This window comes from Oncorhynchus masou, chromosome 28 (assembly GCF_036934945.1).
Source record: "Oncorhynchus masou masou isolate Uvic2021 chromosome 28, UVic_Omas_1.1, whole genome shotgun sequence".
Taxonomy (NCBI): Eukaryota; Metazoa; Chordata; class Actinopteri; order Salmoniformes; family Salmonidae; genus Oncorhynchus; species Oncorhynchus masou.
In genome coordinates, this window is record NC_088239.1 from 34,266,187 (window position 1) to 34,281,905 (window position 15,719).

The following is a 15,719-nucleotide window of genomic DNA, read 5'->3' on the forward strand; positions in this document are numbered from 1 at the left end:
TTGCTTTGTTTATAGCCATTTTGAGCCTGTAATCGAACCCACAAATGCTGATGCTCCAGATACTCAACTAGTCTAAAGAAGGCCAGTTTTATTGCTTCTTTAATCAGTTCAACAGTTTTCAGCTGGGCTAAGATAATTGCAAAAGGGTTTTCTAAAGATCAATTAGGCTTTTAAAATGATAAAATTGGATTAGCTAACAGAACATGCCATTGGGACACAGGAGTGATGATTGCTGATAATGGGCCTCTATACGCCTGTGTAGATATTCCATTAAAAATCAGCTGTTTCCAGCGACAATACTCATTTACAACATTAACAATGTCTACACTGTATTTCTGATCAATTTGATGTTATTTTAATGGACAAAAAAAGGCTTTTCTTTAAAAACAACTACATTTCGAAGTGACCCCAAACTTTTGAACAGTAGTGTACATTTGTGAATAGCCATCCACAACAATCCCAATCCGTAAGGCGCAACAAGCTAAATGAGAGAGCAGCAGTGTGATTCAATGAGCTATGTAAATAATAAGTGATATCCCGTATAGGCTCCACCACTGCTATCGCCCTAACCTCAAAGTGTTTATTGAAATTGGATCATCTTTGGATGTGATCAGCAGTCAAACCATTGAAAGACATGGCTTGGACTGTAGTTTACAAAATAGTATTCCTGTTATTTTCCTCTGATCCATCAAATGCATTTGGTGTGTCTCTGACTTGTGGTCATATTCCGTCAGGCGGAATAAAAAAGTTGTGCCTTTTTTCAATGCTGCTTTGAACTTCATTGAAAAAGATTAGGATTACAGTGATTTAAAAAATATATATATCAGGTTCATATAACAGGTTACATGTAACGTGGTACTCCCCAACCCTGAGTCCAAACACTCTCTATCTCTCTCTCTATCTCGCTCTGTTTCTTGCAAATAGCATTTCAAATAAAAATCTTAGCACAGAGAGTACAGTAGAAGACAATTGAGTGTCTCGTGCACAGATGGAAACAGAGTACATTGTTAAAAAATGTATGAGGGGTATTTTGCTTTGGAGTCTTATATCTGTTCAGACAGATTGCTTTTAGTTCTACAGTGACGATTTTCAAGGATGTACTCTTGAGTGGTTGTACAAGATACAAATGGCAAAAAATAGCCTGTTGCATCCAAGAAAGTATTTGTTTTAATATTAATATTTAATCTCGTAAAATACAATAGAATAGGCGAGGTAAAGATTTGTAGAACAAAAAGCCTTTGCTCTCAGTTGTTTTGATTTTTCACTTTGTCTTGAGTGTGTTTAATTATTCAGAAACTCCAAAGTTGACATTGTTCGTATTCACGCCGTCAGAAAATAACTCCAAAACAATAGTACCAATGACTTATCATGCATAGCGAATCACAATTTTAGAGTTTCGCCTCCACAAACTCCCACTATTCTGTGGTGCATCACCAAGTTATATTTAACTGAAGGGAAGAGCAAGCATGAAAACTGCATTTTATCATTACTCCAACCATCAACTGAAAGTTCAGATGACTCTGAGGGATTTGTGCAACCTTTTCTGACATGACCAGAGATCACGGACATCTGAAAGCATTGTGAAAGGAAGTGGTGCAGCATCCAGTGCACCACATTGGCTGTAAACTCTCAGCCTCCTCCATCATACTCTATCACAAGAAAGGCCTTCATGGCTTTCTCAATAGTGGCTTGATAGAGGCGAACATTCGCTCTAACCACTAGGCTACCCTGCCGCCCCAACTGCTCTTGTTTGAGGTTCAGGACGTACATCAATGCCAATGGGTTGAACAGAGAAAGTTTTGCAGTTCACAGTGAACACTGCATAGATGTGCTATATAGCTCTCAATCACCAGTGTGATGCTGAACTATAAAATGTGTTATCCATGGTCCTGAACAGTGTATAGAGCTGTTCATGTTCCTCAATAGCGAGTTGAGCTGTCCAGGTGCTGAAAAGTAGACTGACACACTGGAGTCTATCAGTGGATTTTCATTGCAGTGAAATTGTCAGCTTTGCTTATTTTTGATCACTCAGTCATTCCATTGACAGACTACAAACTAATGTTAGATACTCACAATTAAGTATTTATGAAAACTGTTGGCGTGTTTTTTATTGATAAGGTTTTCTTTATTAAAATGGGACTGGAGCATAATGGCTCCCGAGTGGTGCAGGAGTCTAAGGCTCTCAATCTCAGTGCTAGAGGTGTCACTACAGACCCTGGTTTGATCCCGGGCTGTATCACAACCGGCCTTCCCATAAGGCGGCGCACAATTGGCCCAGTGTCGTATGTGTTAGGAGAGGGTTTGGCCGAAGTAGGCTGTAATGGTAAAATAAGATTTTGTTCTTAACTGACTTGCGTAGTTGTCACATGCGCCGAATACAACACGTCTAGTCCTTACCGTGAAATGCTTACTTACAAGCCCTTAACCAACAGCGCAGTTCAAGAAGAGTTAAGAAAATATAAAGAAAACGAAAGTAAAAAACAAATAAAGAATAATAATAAATAGTTAAATAAAGGTTAAATCAAAAATAAAATCAAATGATTATTAGCATTTTTCCATAGCATATTTTTCTTGTAAAATGCAATATTAAATTCATATCAAATTAAAGACTGGTGGTGTCTTTTGGAAACATGATATATATTCCTTTTGAAGTAATGCCATATTTGCACACTAACAATTACAAAGGATATCTCAAAAGTAGCATTTCAGAAGGGAGATTGTTAAAAAAAAGGCAGGTTGAGATTCAACTAGAAAAATATGGTCATGCCCTAAGGATGAATTTACAAGCATTCATCCCTTTGAACCAGTGATCAGAGTTCTAGTGTAATATTCATCAAAGAAAGTAGACCTAACACTGAACGGTTCTGGCTAGATCAAGTCTACTTCAAGGCTTTCAACTAAACAGGGTTAAAGAGAGGGCTAGGATAATTGGATGTTTGACTATAAAACATGTTATCTGGTTAGAACTGGTTCTACACGTATCAGACATGATGAGAAACAGATATGAAAATTCAGGCCAAACTGCCTTTTTACAAGCTGTTGGAGAACTGTGCTACCAATATATAACATTACTAAGCACAGTATAGCGCCATACAAAGAGTACCAAGTTTACAGAAAGAATATTTGAGAAAGACATTGTTTAGGTCCAAGTCGACCACATTGCAATAACCGGAAGACAAATCATTAGCTGAACATATCAATTTTGCCATGCAGCAACATCAATAACAAATGCCTCTTTCGGAATTAACAAATGCCTCTTCAATATCTAACAAAAGCCTCTTTAGTAATCAACAAATGCCTCTTTGGTTTGAAAACGATACGTTGATCAGCTTGCATCTTTGTGGAAACGTTGTGTAGCCTACATCTTAATGATGAGGCTGCTTTCAGTGGTCCTTAACCCTTATTGAAAGTACATGTCTAGAGCAATGTTTCTTTAAAAGACTGTGCATGTTGTGGACTCTATTTGTGTCACTCTAAAAAAAAATATTTAGTCAGCATAACCAAGACACATGCGCCACCGTTACTCAATTGTGATGTATGCTGCTTACCACAGCCCATTTTGTGGAAATGCCCTCAGTGTATGAGTAATAAACATTACCTCTCTGCCTCTCAAATGGATACCTATTCCTTATATAGTATATTACATTTGACCAGGGCCCATAGGGAGACATAGGGAATATGGTGCAGTTTGGGATGCAACCCCTGGCTGAATATATTACACATAATTCTATACATTTGCCCATGGGGGAAATTAATTCCTTGCTACCCTCGTGTGGGAAATTGCCTAATTTACCAAATGTTTTATTAGGTATTCCATTGACTGGAAGAGTGACCTGGACAGCTACTTTGACATTGATCCAGTGGAGGGAACGATTTCCACAAACGAACTACTTGACAGAGAACATATCGCCCAGCACAATATCACGATTGTGGCCACCAAACTTAGTAAGTATGTGACAACAGATAGATCACGATTCATGCAGGTATCACTGCCGCCTTTGTCTTTTGAAATCTGTGTGACAGATTTAAGGAGGTTTTAATCAAGTCAATAGTCAATCTCATTTTGTTTGAGTCGTTTATTGGCAACCTTAAAGCATGATGGCTCCCCCGGAGCTTGTTTGATCAGGACATTGTTTCCTCTGGCCGTACCTACCTTAACTGTCTCTGAAACTCTCTCTGTCCTTCTCTTCATGCTTTACCCTCTCTACCTTTTAATGCTCTACCTTAAAAATGTTTTTAACTGCCTTCCAATTCAAGGTTTCTTATTCATGATATTTTAAAGAGATTCTCTGGTACTTTTGTATATTTTTTTAGCCAGTAGATGTGAAAGCAGAGTTCACGAGCCAAAAATGATCACCAACAAATTGCGTACTACGTCACATACTGTATGTGCAGATATGTGCATCGCGTCATTGCTCTCTCGCTCTGCTGTGTATGCATCTTGCTAGATGTCACTCAAATGACGAGGAGCTGAAGATAATTGGCTGAAACTCGAATTGCTTGGGTAATTGCTAAGGGGCTGGCCCATGTGGGGGGAAATGGAGGGAAAACGGTGCCGTACAGCTTCCAGAAAGCATTCTCTTTTAAACTAGGGATGTCGTGGCTTATTGAGGTAAAACATTAATTCTGAAAATAGATTTGGCATAAATGAACTACACACTGACACATCCAGGCCAAGGCGGGAGGTTTAAAAAAAATACTTACTAGTCGGCAAAGTTCCAGAGCATGTCTTTAAGATAAAAATGTTCTTGCTTGAATGATCTTATGTTGACAATGATGAAGAAAGTCTATGTTTTCAGTCACGTCACAAAAAAGAGGTATTTATAAATGATGGAGAGCCCTGCAGTGTTGATTTAAGAGTTCATTTACACTCACTGTGAATTTAAGACCTGCCATCAGACTAATTATATATTTTTATGAAGAAAAGTGGAGTAAATTTCCAGATAAATAAGCAAATCCATCGTCATCAAGTCATAAAATCTGCTAAGAGCCATCAAAGTCATTATCTGGGAGGCAGGCTGGTGCTCAATCAAAATTATCCACGCTGTATATTCATTAGAATGGACTGTAAAATAAGGGCCATTAAAAGTTGAGCTGCTTTTATCGCCTTGGAAACTGGCATTAGTCACTTCGCGGTGGGTGGCGATGAAATTCTAATTTATGTTTCTGGAGTCATTGCAGTAATGGAGGGATGGAGTGGTGGATGGATTGAGGGATATGGGTGGGGGAATGTGGGGGTGATGGAGGCTCAGCGATCATACTCAACATGTGAATCAGCGATTGGGGCTCGTGGGATATCCTTTTTGCACACATACCTCTCACATCCCTCCATCCTCCTTTCCTCGTTCACCTGTCAGACTCAAAATACAACAACATACCTGGTGAATATGGCATTTTGCTTTCAGTCTTCCAATGCTTCACATACCGAATAAGCCATGGAAGATGTATCAACATTTCTGGAGTAGCCTTTCCACCGGCATCTCCACTGCAGCCCTTGTTTGTTTTTGTTGCCTTGACGAACTTGCCGTAAACCCTACACCACTTTTGTGAAAAAGTATTTGGGTCGGGACCCCAGCGTCTCCACAATCTCTCTCCGTGAATTGGCATGGTGGTCTTCATATAATGCATGGCTAGAATTGTAGAGGTGCAGGTACTTCTGCACCTCCTCGTCAATCAATGCTTGAAGTTGTCGTTCATAATCTTAAATGCACACTGAGTTTCAGGCTGAATCATGAAGAAGAAACTTGCCTACCCCTACAGTTGACCAATCATGGACAAAGGGGCGTAGACTTCGGCTCCTGAACATCGGCTGTCCTTGATTTAAAAAAAATGGTCTGCCCGAACAAAGTCCAAAACAAACAAAAGCATCACTCTTCCGAACTGTTTCAGCTGGAAAGATTCAGGCACCTTTATTCCCCTCACTAACACTACATCCACCTAGCTTTCCCCTCTGAGGGCCTAAATTCCTAGAGAGGCCGTTTACTTGTGAGCAGAATACACTTGTGTCCAGTGTTCATAGGAAACGTAACGGTGTTGTATGCTATAGAATGACTGGACACTTGGTATCCATTAAAGATAAACCTGGGCTCTCTCTGGGACTACAGTTTTGCATCTCTAAACATTTGACTTTAGATCAGTTGTGAGACCTTAGAGCCTGACAGAGCGTTTTACAGTGGCTCCTGTAATGGCCGGTATGGGCCCTGTGTGATTCTTCTTAGATGTGTGTCTGTGTGCTATGTTTTGTTATGTTCCCACTATGTGGATTAAAATCTGATTGGAGACCAAACATGCATAAGGGGCTCACAGTGATAACAAACTATTACAGTACCAGTCAAAAGTTTGCACATTTTACTATTTTCTACATTGTAGAATAATAGTGAAAACATCAAAACTATGAAATAACACATATGGAATCATGTAGTAACCAAAAAAGTGTTAAACAAATCCTAATATATATTTTATTTGAGATCCTTCAAAGTAGCCACCTTTGCCTTGATGACAGCTTTGCACACTCTTCGCATCATAGGACACCAATCCCATAGAGGTTAAAGGAAAATATTTGTATATATTTGACATTTTTATGTTTATCTGACATAATATAATGGAATGTGCTAAAAACGAATGTACACATAAATAACTGCATTTCTATAGCTTCCACAATATGTTTTACACTGGTGGTGGAGAACCAAGATGGAGGCGCAGTGGATTCAACACAGCGCCCCTATATACCATCTAGTGTATATAAATAATTGGATAGGTTGAGGTTTCCCCCCTTGCAGTTTCATGAATGATATAAATACCATTTCGTGACCTCTATTTGATTATGAACACTAATACAATAGGTCTACAACTCTTCATTCCTGGAAGGACACAATGCACCTTTCATAGAAAATAGTTCCTCATTGTTCTGCGTCAGAGGGTCAAGAGAAAACCAGAGGACCTTAAGATACAATATCACAGAGAGGGAGAAGACAGAGAGAGCGAGAGAGAGAGAGAGAGAGAGAGAGAGAGATATGCGCAATGTCCAACATTTCTGCCAGAGGAGTATCAGTGTTAGGGGTGGCGATCAGTGCGGGAAGCAGCAAATCCCGTACTCAGTGTCGTTTTTTTTCTGTGAGGAAGATTGCTTTTTCCATCAAGGTCGCACACAGGTCTCTGGCTGAGCCCTAGCTGCATCTTCAATTCCCCTGTGGAGGGGAGGAGGGCCATCCACCGCTCCCTCCCCTATAAGCCTGCACTGCAAAGCATAGCCTATCCCCCCCACTTCAAATCCATAAAGTTTACCTTCACTTCTGCCTCTGAATACAAAGAAGACATTTCCCCCTTGTGCCATAGCTGTATAGAAATATTGTTTCAAAAGCAGAGATTCCGGTAACTGCTCCTCTAGGGAGTTTCGGCAATGTCATTAATATGTGACTTGCATTTTAACAGCAGTTTAAGCTGGAACCCATAGCAGAAGTCTGAGGGAGAATGGTTTGCGCAATCTGTACACAACTAATGGGTAGAACCAAGTATAGCTATAAACGTTCAATCATACTGTGTTTATTGTTCATGGAATATAGTCTTCTGTTTTTAGAATACTGAAAGAACAGATTTATTTTAAGGTATTGACTTTGTATTTATTCTCCAATACATGGATACTTTTGAGGCATCTGAGAATCCTAAGACTGCAGTGCATTATACAACCACATGATGTCAGGGTTGTATAATCAATAGGGAATTGTATAATCTAACACTCTGTTTTCCCTCTTCTTACACTAACTAACCCATAGGCAAGCACAATGAAACTCATTAACTAGAAGCATGTGTAATTGTTATGCTCATTGTTGTTTGTTGTGTGATTTTACTCCTCAGATAGCCCAGTGCTGACCAGTAGAGTGGCTGTCACCATTCATGTACTGGATGTCAATGAATTTTCCCCTGAACTAGCCATCCCTTACGAGAGCTTTGTGTGTGAAAATGCCAAAGTAGGCCAGGTAAGTGAGTGTGCGTGTGTGTATATGAGTCCCAAAGGCTATATCCCAAATGGCACCATATGTACTGCACTACTTTTGACCAGGGCCTACAGCGGTACAAAGAACCATTAACAATTAATATTCAGCTGTGTGCAATAGGCTTTAAAATGTTTAAAAATGAATAAATCATATAAAACAAAAGCTCATTGCCATGCATATCACTGGTATCATTGTATCAGAGTTTTGCATAATGCTAAAACCATCTGCTTTATTTCAGCTAATGGAGGGGTTGGGCGTGCTTTGTTCATCAGCAAGCAAGTGTACATTCAGATGATTTATTTGGATGCAGGGGAGTCTCTGCATGTGCACATTGTAAACCACCCGTGCCTACAAATTAGCATATTAGCAAACATCAACATGCAGTTAGTGTGCCGACAGAGAGCCCCTTTGGGGATTTACCGAATAGCTCGAAAGACCTTTCCGTCACACACTAAAGATGCATTATCCTTACTTCCCACTGGGTACAAACTGGTTGAATCAATGTGGTTTCAAAGTAATTTGTCAACAAATTGTGATGTGGACTCTACTTAGATATTACATATGGATTTCAAAAAAGACAACGTGAACTGTGTTTTGAGGGTAAAATTTCAACCACAGTATCATGTCAACATGGTAACTAAATTTCAATCTAGAAAAACCTTGTATGAATATATTTAATTTGTACCTTTAGAACAACATCAGATCTTTAACATTATATCCACTATCAGAAAAATAACAGTAGGCTGGGCCACACCTTCTACTGGAGAATTGATATATTGGTCTCCCATCCAGGGATTTAACCAAGCCCGGCTTAGCTATGATATCACTGACAATGACCGATGTGCTATAGTGAGAAGGATTGTTGAGAGATCGCTTAAAAACAAAATAGATTCACTATTGCTATTGAAGTCATTCCAAAGGGTAGGTTTAACAGAGCAAATTCCATGTGACCATACTTTATCACTCATGTATCATCAATGATAGTATTTAGACCAATATAGCACTAAGAATGTCATCAACAGCTATTGCTTCAATTCAACCTGAACCTAAATATAGATAATCCAATAGGCCTAGGGTTTCAAGCTCTGGTTGATTTCAAATGTAATGATATTTAGTGATATTGAATTGTGTTTGTTTGTCAACGCAACCAAATATCAACATTTGCAGGAGATGTATCTTCTGCTTGGATAGTTCCATCTGTGCCACTGGCTATAATTCCAGTTTTTCTACAAATTAATAATTGAAATGTTGGACTCAAGTCTCCATTTCAACCAAAAATCGAAGTTAAAGAATTGGACTAAATCATATAATTTTTTATACATTTAAAGTTTGATTTGATTTAGTCTTACTCTTTAACTTATATTTTTGGTTGATGGAGACATGAATCCACCATATCAATTATTAATTTGTAGACAGACTGGAATTAATGCAGGCTTAGTCAGTGGCACAGATGGAACTATCAACACCGAAGACATATTTCCTTGAAATGTTGATATTTTGCTGATTTGACAACCAAACACAATTCTACATCATTTTTGAATTACACTAAATAGCCTATTAACTTGTCGACAAGTTAACAAATTATATGTTGGATTCAAATCTCCAACTAATACAGGTTTAAAGAATGGGATTAAGCCAGTGGCTCAGCCGAAACTATCCAAGCAGTAGATACATCTCCTTTAAGTGTTTCTACTTCATTGAGATGTTAAACAAACACAATTCAATAATATAGCTGCAAGCAGCATTGCCGGGGTTCAAGCTGTGGACCCACTTTGACATCATCAGGACACATTATAAACATTGCCCTAGGATAAGATACTTATGCATTCCTTACCATGATTACCAATTAGCAGAACTCAAAATCATACAGATCATGCAATACTAATTTATTGTATTTTGGACAATTTTTTATGATGTTGGCTACTTTAAAACAGAACCGCTGGGCAGATCGTCACCAAATGTAGTATATACCATCTATAGATGCACATCTTAAAACAATATGACAACTATGAGCCAAATAAGCTTTGTGTTTTCCTGTCAAGCAGTGCCATGTGACCATACTGTACAGGTTAGCTAGATATATATCCCTGAGCATATGTGCCAAATTTCATTATTCTGAGTCTAACAGATCAGGAGATATAAACATGTGCCTGTTATAGGGGTGGCAGGGTAGCCTAGTGGTTAGAGCGTTGGACTAGTAACCGGAAGTTTGCAAGTTCAAACCCCCGAGCTGACAAGGTACAAATCTGTTGTTCTTTCCCTGAACAGGCAGTTAACCCACTTTTCCTAGGCTGTCATTGAAAATAAGAATTTGTTCTTAAATGACTTGCCTGGTTAAATAAAATGTTTAAAAAAATAGCACCACAGTATGGTTGATCTGAATGTGCTTAGATATGTTGAGTCTTGTTTGGTACATGTGTATAAAATTTTGTTACATTATAAATATCCGTGTCAGAGTTATATATATTTATGACCAAGACCACGCCCACGTCAATGTTTATTGGTCAGTAGCGGCCATGTTGCTTGAGATGCTATCCTGGAACCCCTAATAAGCAATGTCAACAAGTAGAATCGTGTTTCACGCAGCTTCGCTGCTTGAACCCTTAATTGCTTTTGTAACACAGTAAACAGCTTAAAGTTAAGGCTATTTTATAAACAAATGTAACATTCAACCTTGAAATGAGTAACACATCCATGGCCACATTTTGAGGTTACTGTAATTATACATTTTGTCTTATGTAGCTAATCATATAAAGTCTGCATATTCAATATAGCATGCATAGGTCGTCACAGGTCTGTGTAGATATTCACATTTGCAGTAATAATCTGTGCAGTATCTCAAACTGCATTGATCACTTGCACCACGTACTTTCAATGTATTCTGAACTGCAATCAAGGTCATTTGGTTCCACTATTAGATGAAGCACAGTGATAACACATTCATCTGTTGTATAAATAAACAACATATCTGAAATTCTATTCCCATTTGAACTTTGCTGTGCTTTTAAATGATTGAAAGTACAGTGATAGACATTTGGGTGACAACCAGAAATCGTACATTTTTTCCATTGGATTTTGGTTGTGCTTTTAGATGGCTGAAAGCATTGTGATTATACATTGGAAATGTAACACACTTTTTGAGTGGGTTAGAATTTCATTGATCAACGTCTCAACCAAGTATTACCCAATTATCCACATTGAAATGATGTGGTGTGCAGAGTGGGTTATGCCTTGCTCAATGAACCTTTATTTTAATGATATATTAGTTACACATTTTTCAGATCTGGTGATTACCACTTCTAATCTCGACCTCAACCCTACAACATTAGATCTAACTATTTTCTGGAACTCGAGTATTAACCATCGCCAAGATATACACTTAAAACTTTACGTTCTTCTCCCTCAGAGAATAATATCCGTTTGGCTCCATGCTTTCCATACTAGTACTTTTAACAGGAAGATTCCGCCAGCTGTTACTCACAGCTGGTTGGTGATAAAGAATTGCAGGTCTTCTCTTGTAAGAGCCATCATACCCTTCGATGATTAGCCCCCCTCAAATTGCCTGCCAAAGAACAAACAAAGCACTTACAGTGCAGTACAGGTATTCTGAAGCAAATCACACTGTGCAGCAGCAATGTATGTAGTTCTGTCTTTGAGCTGTTCTTGTCTATTGATGTTCTGTATTATGTCATTCTGTATTATGTTTCATGTTTTTTGTGGACCCCAGGAAGAGTAGCTGCTGCTTTTGCAACAGCTAATGGGGATCCTAATAAAATACCAAATACCAAAATACCAACCTCCCCTGAACAGTAAACCAGGGATGTATTCAGGTGAGGAAAACAAAAGATACATATTTCCATTTGAAAGCAGCAAGGAAGGCTATGCAGAAGGCATACAATATGACTTCTTTAAACAGAGATGTTTGCCTTAGGACATACAACAATTTCAGGTGTAGGCAATGCAGGATAAAGGTTCTGTTCCTTCACAGCTACTGGACTTGGACAAACACACTGTTTGTGTATTCTCAGTGAAATGGATTAAAAAGAGAAAATAAGAAATCTCTCTATTATCAAAAACACAATTACATGTATCTGAATGCATTCTAAAATTAAGAGGGTAGAGTTTAGTGAAGCAAGGGGCTATCATCTCAAACTGAAGCCACACAGAGGAGAGTAGAGTAGATTAGGGAAGAGGAGTGTTTCGAGGCGAGGCAAGTAGAAGCGAAGAGAGAATGAGAGACGAGGCTAAACAACCTCCCATTGAGATCATAGCCCTGTGCATTGATCGACTGTGACAGGAATCCATTACCCCCTGTTGCCCTTAGACAAGTAAAACACAACATAATTAGAATATGTGCATCTAGAAACAATGTTTAATTAATTTTCTCTTACGGATATGTCCCTGTTCAGGTCACACGAATGTATAGAACGCTTTGTGTCCAGGTTTTGGCCATTACACAGTGATAATAAAACAAGGCTTTATTGTTGCAAAGATTTAGATAAATAAAAACTGCATTCTTAATTTGATTTCAATTGTTTCTGTTGAATGGGGCATAGTGAGTCTATGATTCATTGTGTGTTCATGGGAGTGGTCAGGGGAATACAGTATGTTCACTCTGAGAAAAGGCTGCAGGGGTCATGTTTTTAATATTGATGCCAGTCAAAGAAATATGTAGAAAAAAACTCCTTAATGTAACTTTATGAGTCACATAACTTAAAGTATAACCTAATGTCCCAACAGTGTGAGTGTATTGTATATAAAATAACTAGAAAAATATAAAACTACGTCTGTATATTAAAATTCCAAATGCATTTTGCAGCCGAGAACAAATCATTACTATTTCTCCCTCAGGAACATTTAAGGTAAATTAAAACCTGTTTGTTATACACAGAAATGAGGACAATCGCAAAACAGATTATTTGATGTGTTGGTAACTTATCTACCTGAAAATATGTGTCGGAATGTTTCAATGAATCATCATCATCATTAGTAAAAAAAATAGTCTTAAAGCGCACCTGTGATCCAACCTTTAATTAGTGGCTTTGTTTTCAGTCATATTTGGCCTAGCCAACCAGGAAAAAAATACTCACATTATCCACATGTAGATTGTAACGGAGTGAGGGGAAAAAAGGCGGGTGGCAGTGTGCCAGTTTAATGTTAAAAATCTTTCTCTCTCAGGTAATTCAAACCTTCAGTGCAAAGGACCAGGATCTGCCTCAAAATGGTCATAAGTTCTCCTTCAAACCGTCAGAGAAGGACATCAACAACAAGAACTTCACTATCCGAGACTTTGGAAGTGAGTTATCTTGACCAGGTTTCTGACACTATGCCAGTGAGGAAGAAAAAGTAGTCCTGATAGTGAAGAAGTATTGATGACAGCATCTAACATATCTCTAGGTGATACAGTGCATCCATCATAACACCTGCAACAAGGTCACAGGCTTTAACCTTTAGACTTGTGTTGTGAGTACCTTGTGTTTTTGTGAGGACCTGATATACAGTGTTATCTTACATATCCAAGCAAAATAATATATATTTCTATACATTTTGTGCAGGAGCCATAGCCATGACCATCATTGGGAGTCAACTGTGTAATATAATTGATTTGGGATTATTATAAATGTAGAAAAATGTGTACTGTTGTGTCTATTCTATAGAATTGATCTTGTCATATAGTATATTCTCAGAAAGGTATGGTGTCTCTTTCCAATGGGGATATTGTGAAACACAGCCTTGGAAGACTAACATGCAAAGGAGGGTAAAAACGAGTGTGACTGTGACCTATTGCAGTATGAAGCTGTGGAAACAAATGCATTTCTCAACCTTGAAGAGAGACCTGGCTTGAACCTCTGATCCAGTTTTACTTTTTGGACACAGCGTCTCACAGCTTTTTGCCCTGCCATCATATTGCCAACAGACACAATCTCCAGATACAGGGGTGAGATCTGATATGCAGGGACAAGGCATTTAAAATACCACTGGCGAAGTCTAGCAAAGCAGGAGAAAGGAGAATAAATACAGATGGCATCCCAAATGGCACCCTTTTCCCTTTATGGTGCACTACTTTTGACCAGAGCCCATAGTCTGTGCATAAAATTGAAAGTATTTTTTGACACCTTGAACCCTTGTCAGGAAAAAGTCCCAGGCCTTGTCAGACGAACAAACCAATCCTGACAGGGGTCAGACAGTCTAGACCCAGTGGACAGGTTTGGGGCTGGTCCAAGCTGACACATCGCCTCGTTCCTGAGAAACACTGTCCAGGTCTATTCCTCTGACTTCACACCTGCTGCAGCACCAGCCCCAACACCACCTTACTTTCTGAGTACATACTTACCTTACTCTTCTTTACAGGCAATGTTAGCTGAATGAACAAAACCAAACAGTTTCCCAGAGCACTCAGTTGTAGGGGGTAAGGCTGCCATGTTGTCCCGCAGGCAATGTTTTCTGAGGCAACATGCTGGCTGATGTAATGTCAGGTCGGCCTTGTTTATGACATGGGACAGTAAAACAAGCAACTTACAACATTTCTGATGTAATTTCCAACAGGCACACATGCACAAGAAAACACAGGTTCATTTTCTCATTGTAATAGGTTAGTGTATCCCAAATAAGACTATTAACAGTGGCTGCTTCTTTGTTCCATATCCTTAATAAGACTATATTACTATTCATCCATAGTTAAACAACGGGTGTTTTGTTTATTTCTGTCCCAGATAACACAGCCGGGATAGTGACTCTGCAGAGCGGTTTTCGACGGCGTTCCCAGAAGATCTACTTCCTGCCCGTTGTAATCCAGGACAGCGGCTACCCCGTCCAAAGCAGCACAGGCATCCTGACCATCCGTGTGTGTGGCTGCGAGTCAGACGGATCACTCCTCACCTGCAGTGCAGAGGCCATCTTCCTCCCGGTGGGGCTGAGTACAGGGGCTCTGATAGCCATCCTCCTGTGTATTGTCATTCTACTAGGTGAGTAATGTATGCCTCATTCACTCCTCCTAGTCAGAATTGACTGTGTTATGCTGTTTATCCTTGTAAGGCCCACCCAGAGCATGAACCAACGTTCACAAAAACACTAACATACCCACAAAGCAGTGTCATAACAACCAGAGTAATCACCACAATAGTCAGTGTATTGTCATTCTACTGGGTGAGTATTGAGTAATTTCCTCTTGTGGTAGGTTCTACTAAATTATGACTGTGTAATTCTCCTGGTGGGGCATAGTACAGGGACTCTGATAAACCTTTTTCTGTGCATCGTTATCCCTAAAACAAAAAACCACATGCTTTAACATGAAATTTAAAATGTGAAAACATGTGTTTTTGGAGCACTTAAAAATTGCTAATATGTCACGTGTAGTTTCATGTTATTACATGTTGTTTTACATGTTGTCCTGTTATCACATTAACTTCACACAAGGTCACATGTGAAATTCATGTGTTTTGCCTTAAGGGATTCTACTAGATGAGTCATTTACAGTAATGACTGTGTAACAGATCGGTGTATGTCACTGTACAGGCAACCCAGGAGAAAAACCCACATTAACATCACTTATGAAGGCTAGCCCTAACCCTAGCTGTAATGCAACCCTTACCCCTACAAGCTGACGAATCATAACCACTTGCCTTACTAAAACTATAGTATTGGTTGGTTAGGCCGGTGGCAAAAATAATTTAGCTCTCAGGGAAACTGATGCCACTGCCCGATAGATTAGCTCACACTGGCTAT

General features: G+C 39.0%; 1 protein-coding gene across 4 annotated transcripts in view; it reads left to right on the plus strand.

The window, feature by feature from the left end:
- Positions 1 to 15,719, plus strand: part of LOC135518574 (cadherin-12-like) — a 126,157-nt gene that overhangs the window by 96,515 nt on the left and 13,923 nt on the right. For 2 of the 4 annotated variants that reach the window (XM_064943742.1, XM_064943743.1), the window contains 4 exons: positions 3,809 to 3,949; positions 7,859 to 7,976; positions 13,173 to 13,290; positions 14,708 to 14,959. In XM_064943742.1, the coding sequence (XP_064799814.1) occupies positions 3,809 to 3,949; positions 7,859 to 7,976; positions 13,173 to 13,290; positions 14,708 to 14,959 (629 nt within the window). Of the gene's footprint in view, positions 1 to 3,808; positions 3,950 to 7,854; positions 7,989 to 13,172; positions 13,291 to 14,707; positions 14,960 to 15,719 lie in introns of all 4 variants that reach the window. The other 2 variants (XM_064943741.1, XM_064943740.1) reach the window with 2 other exon arrangements.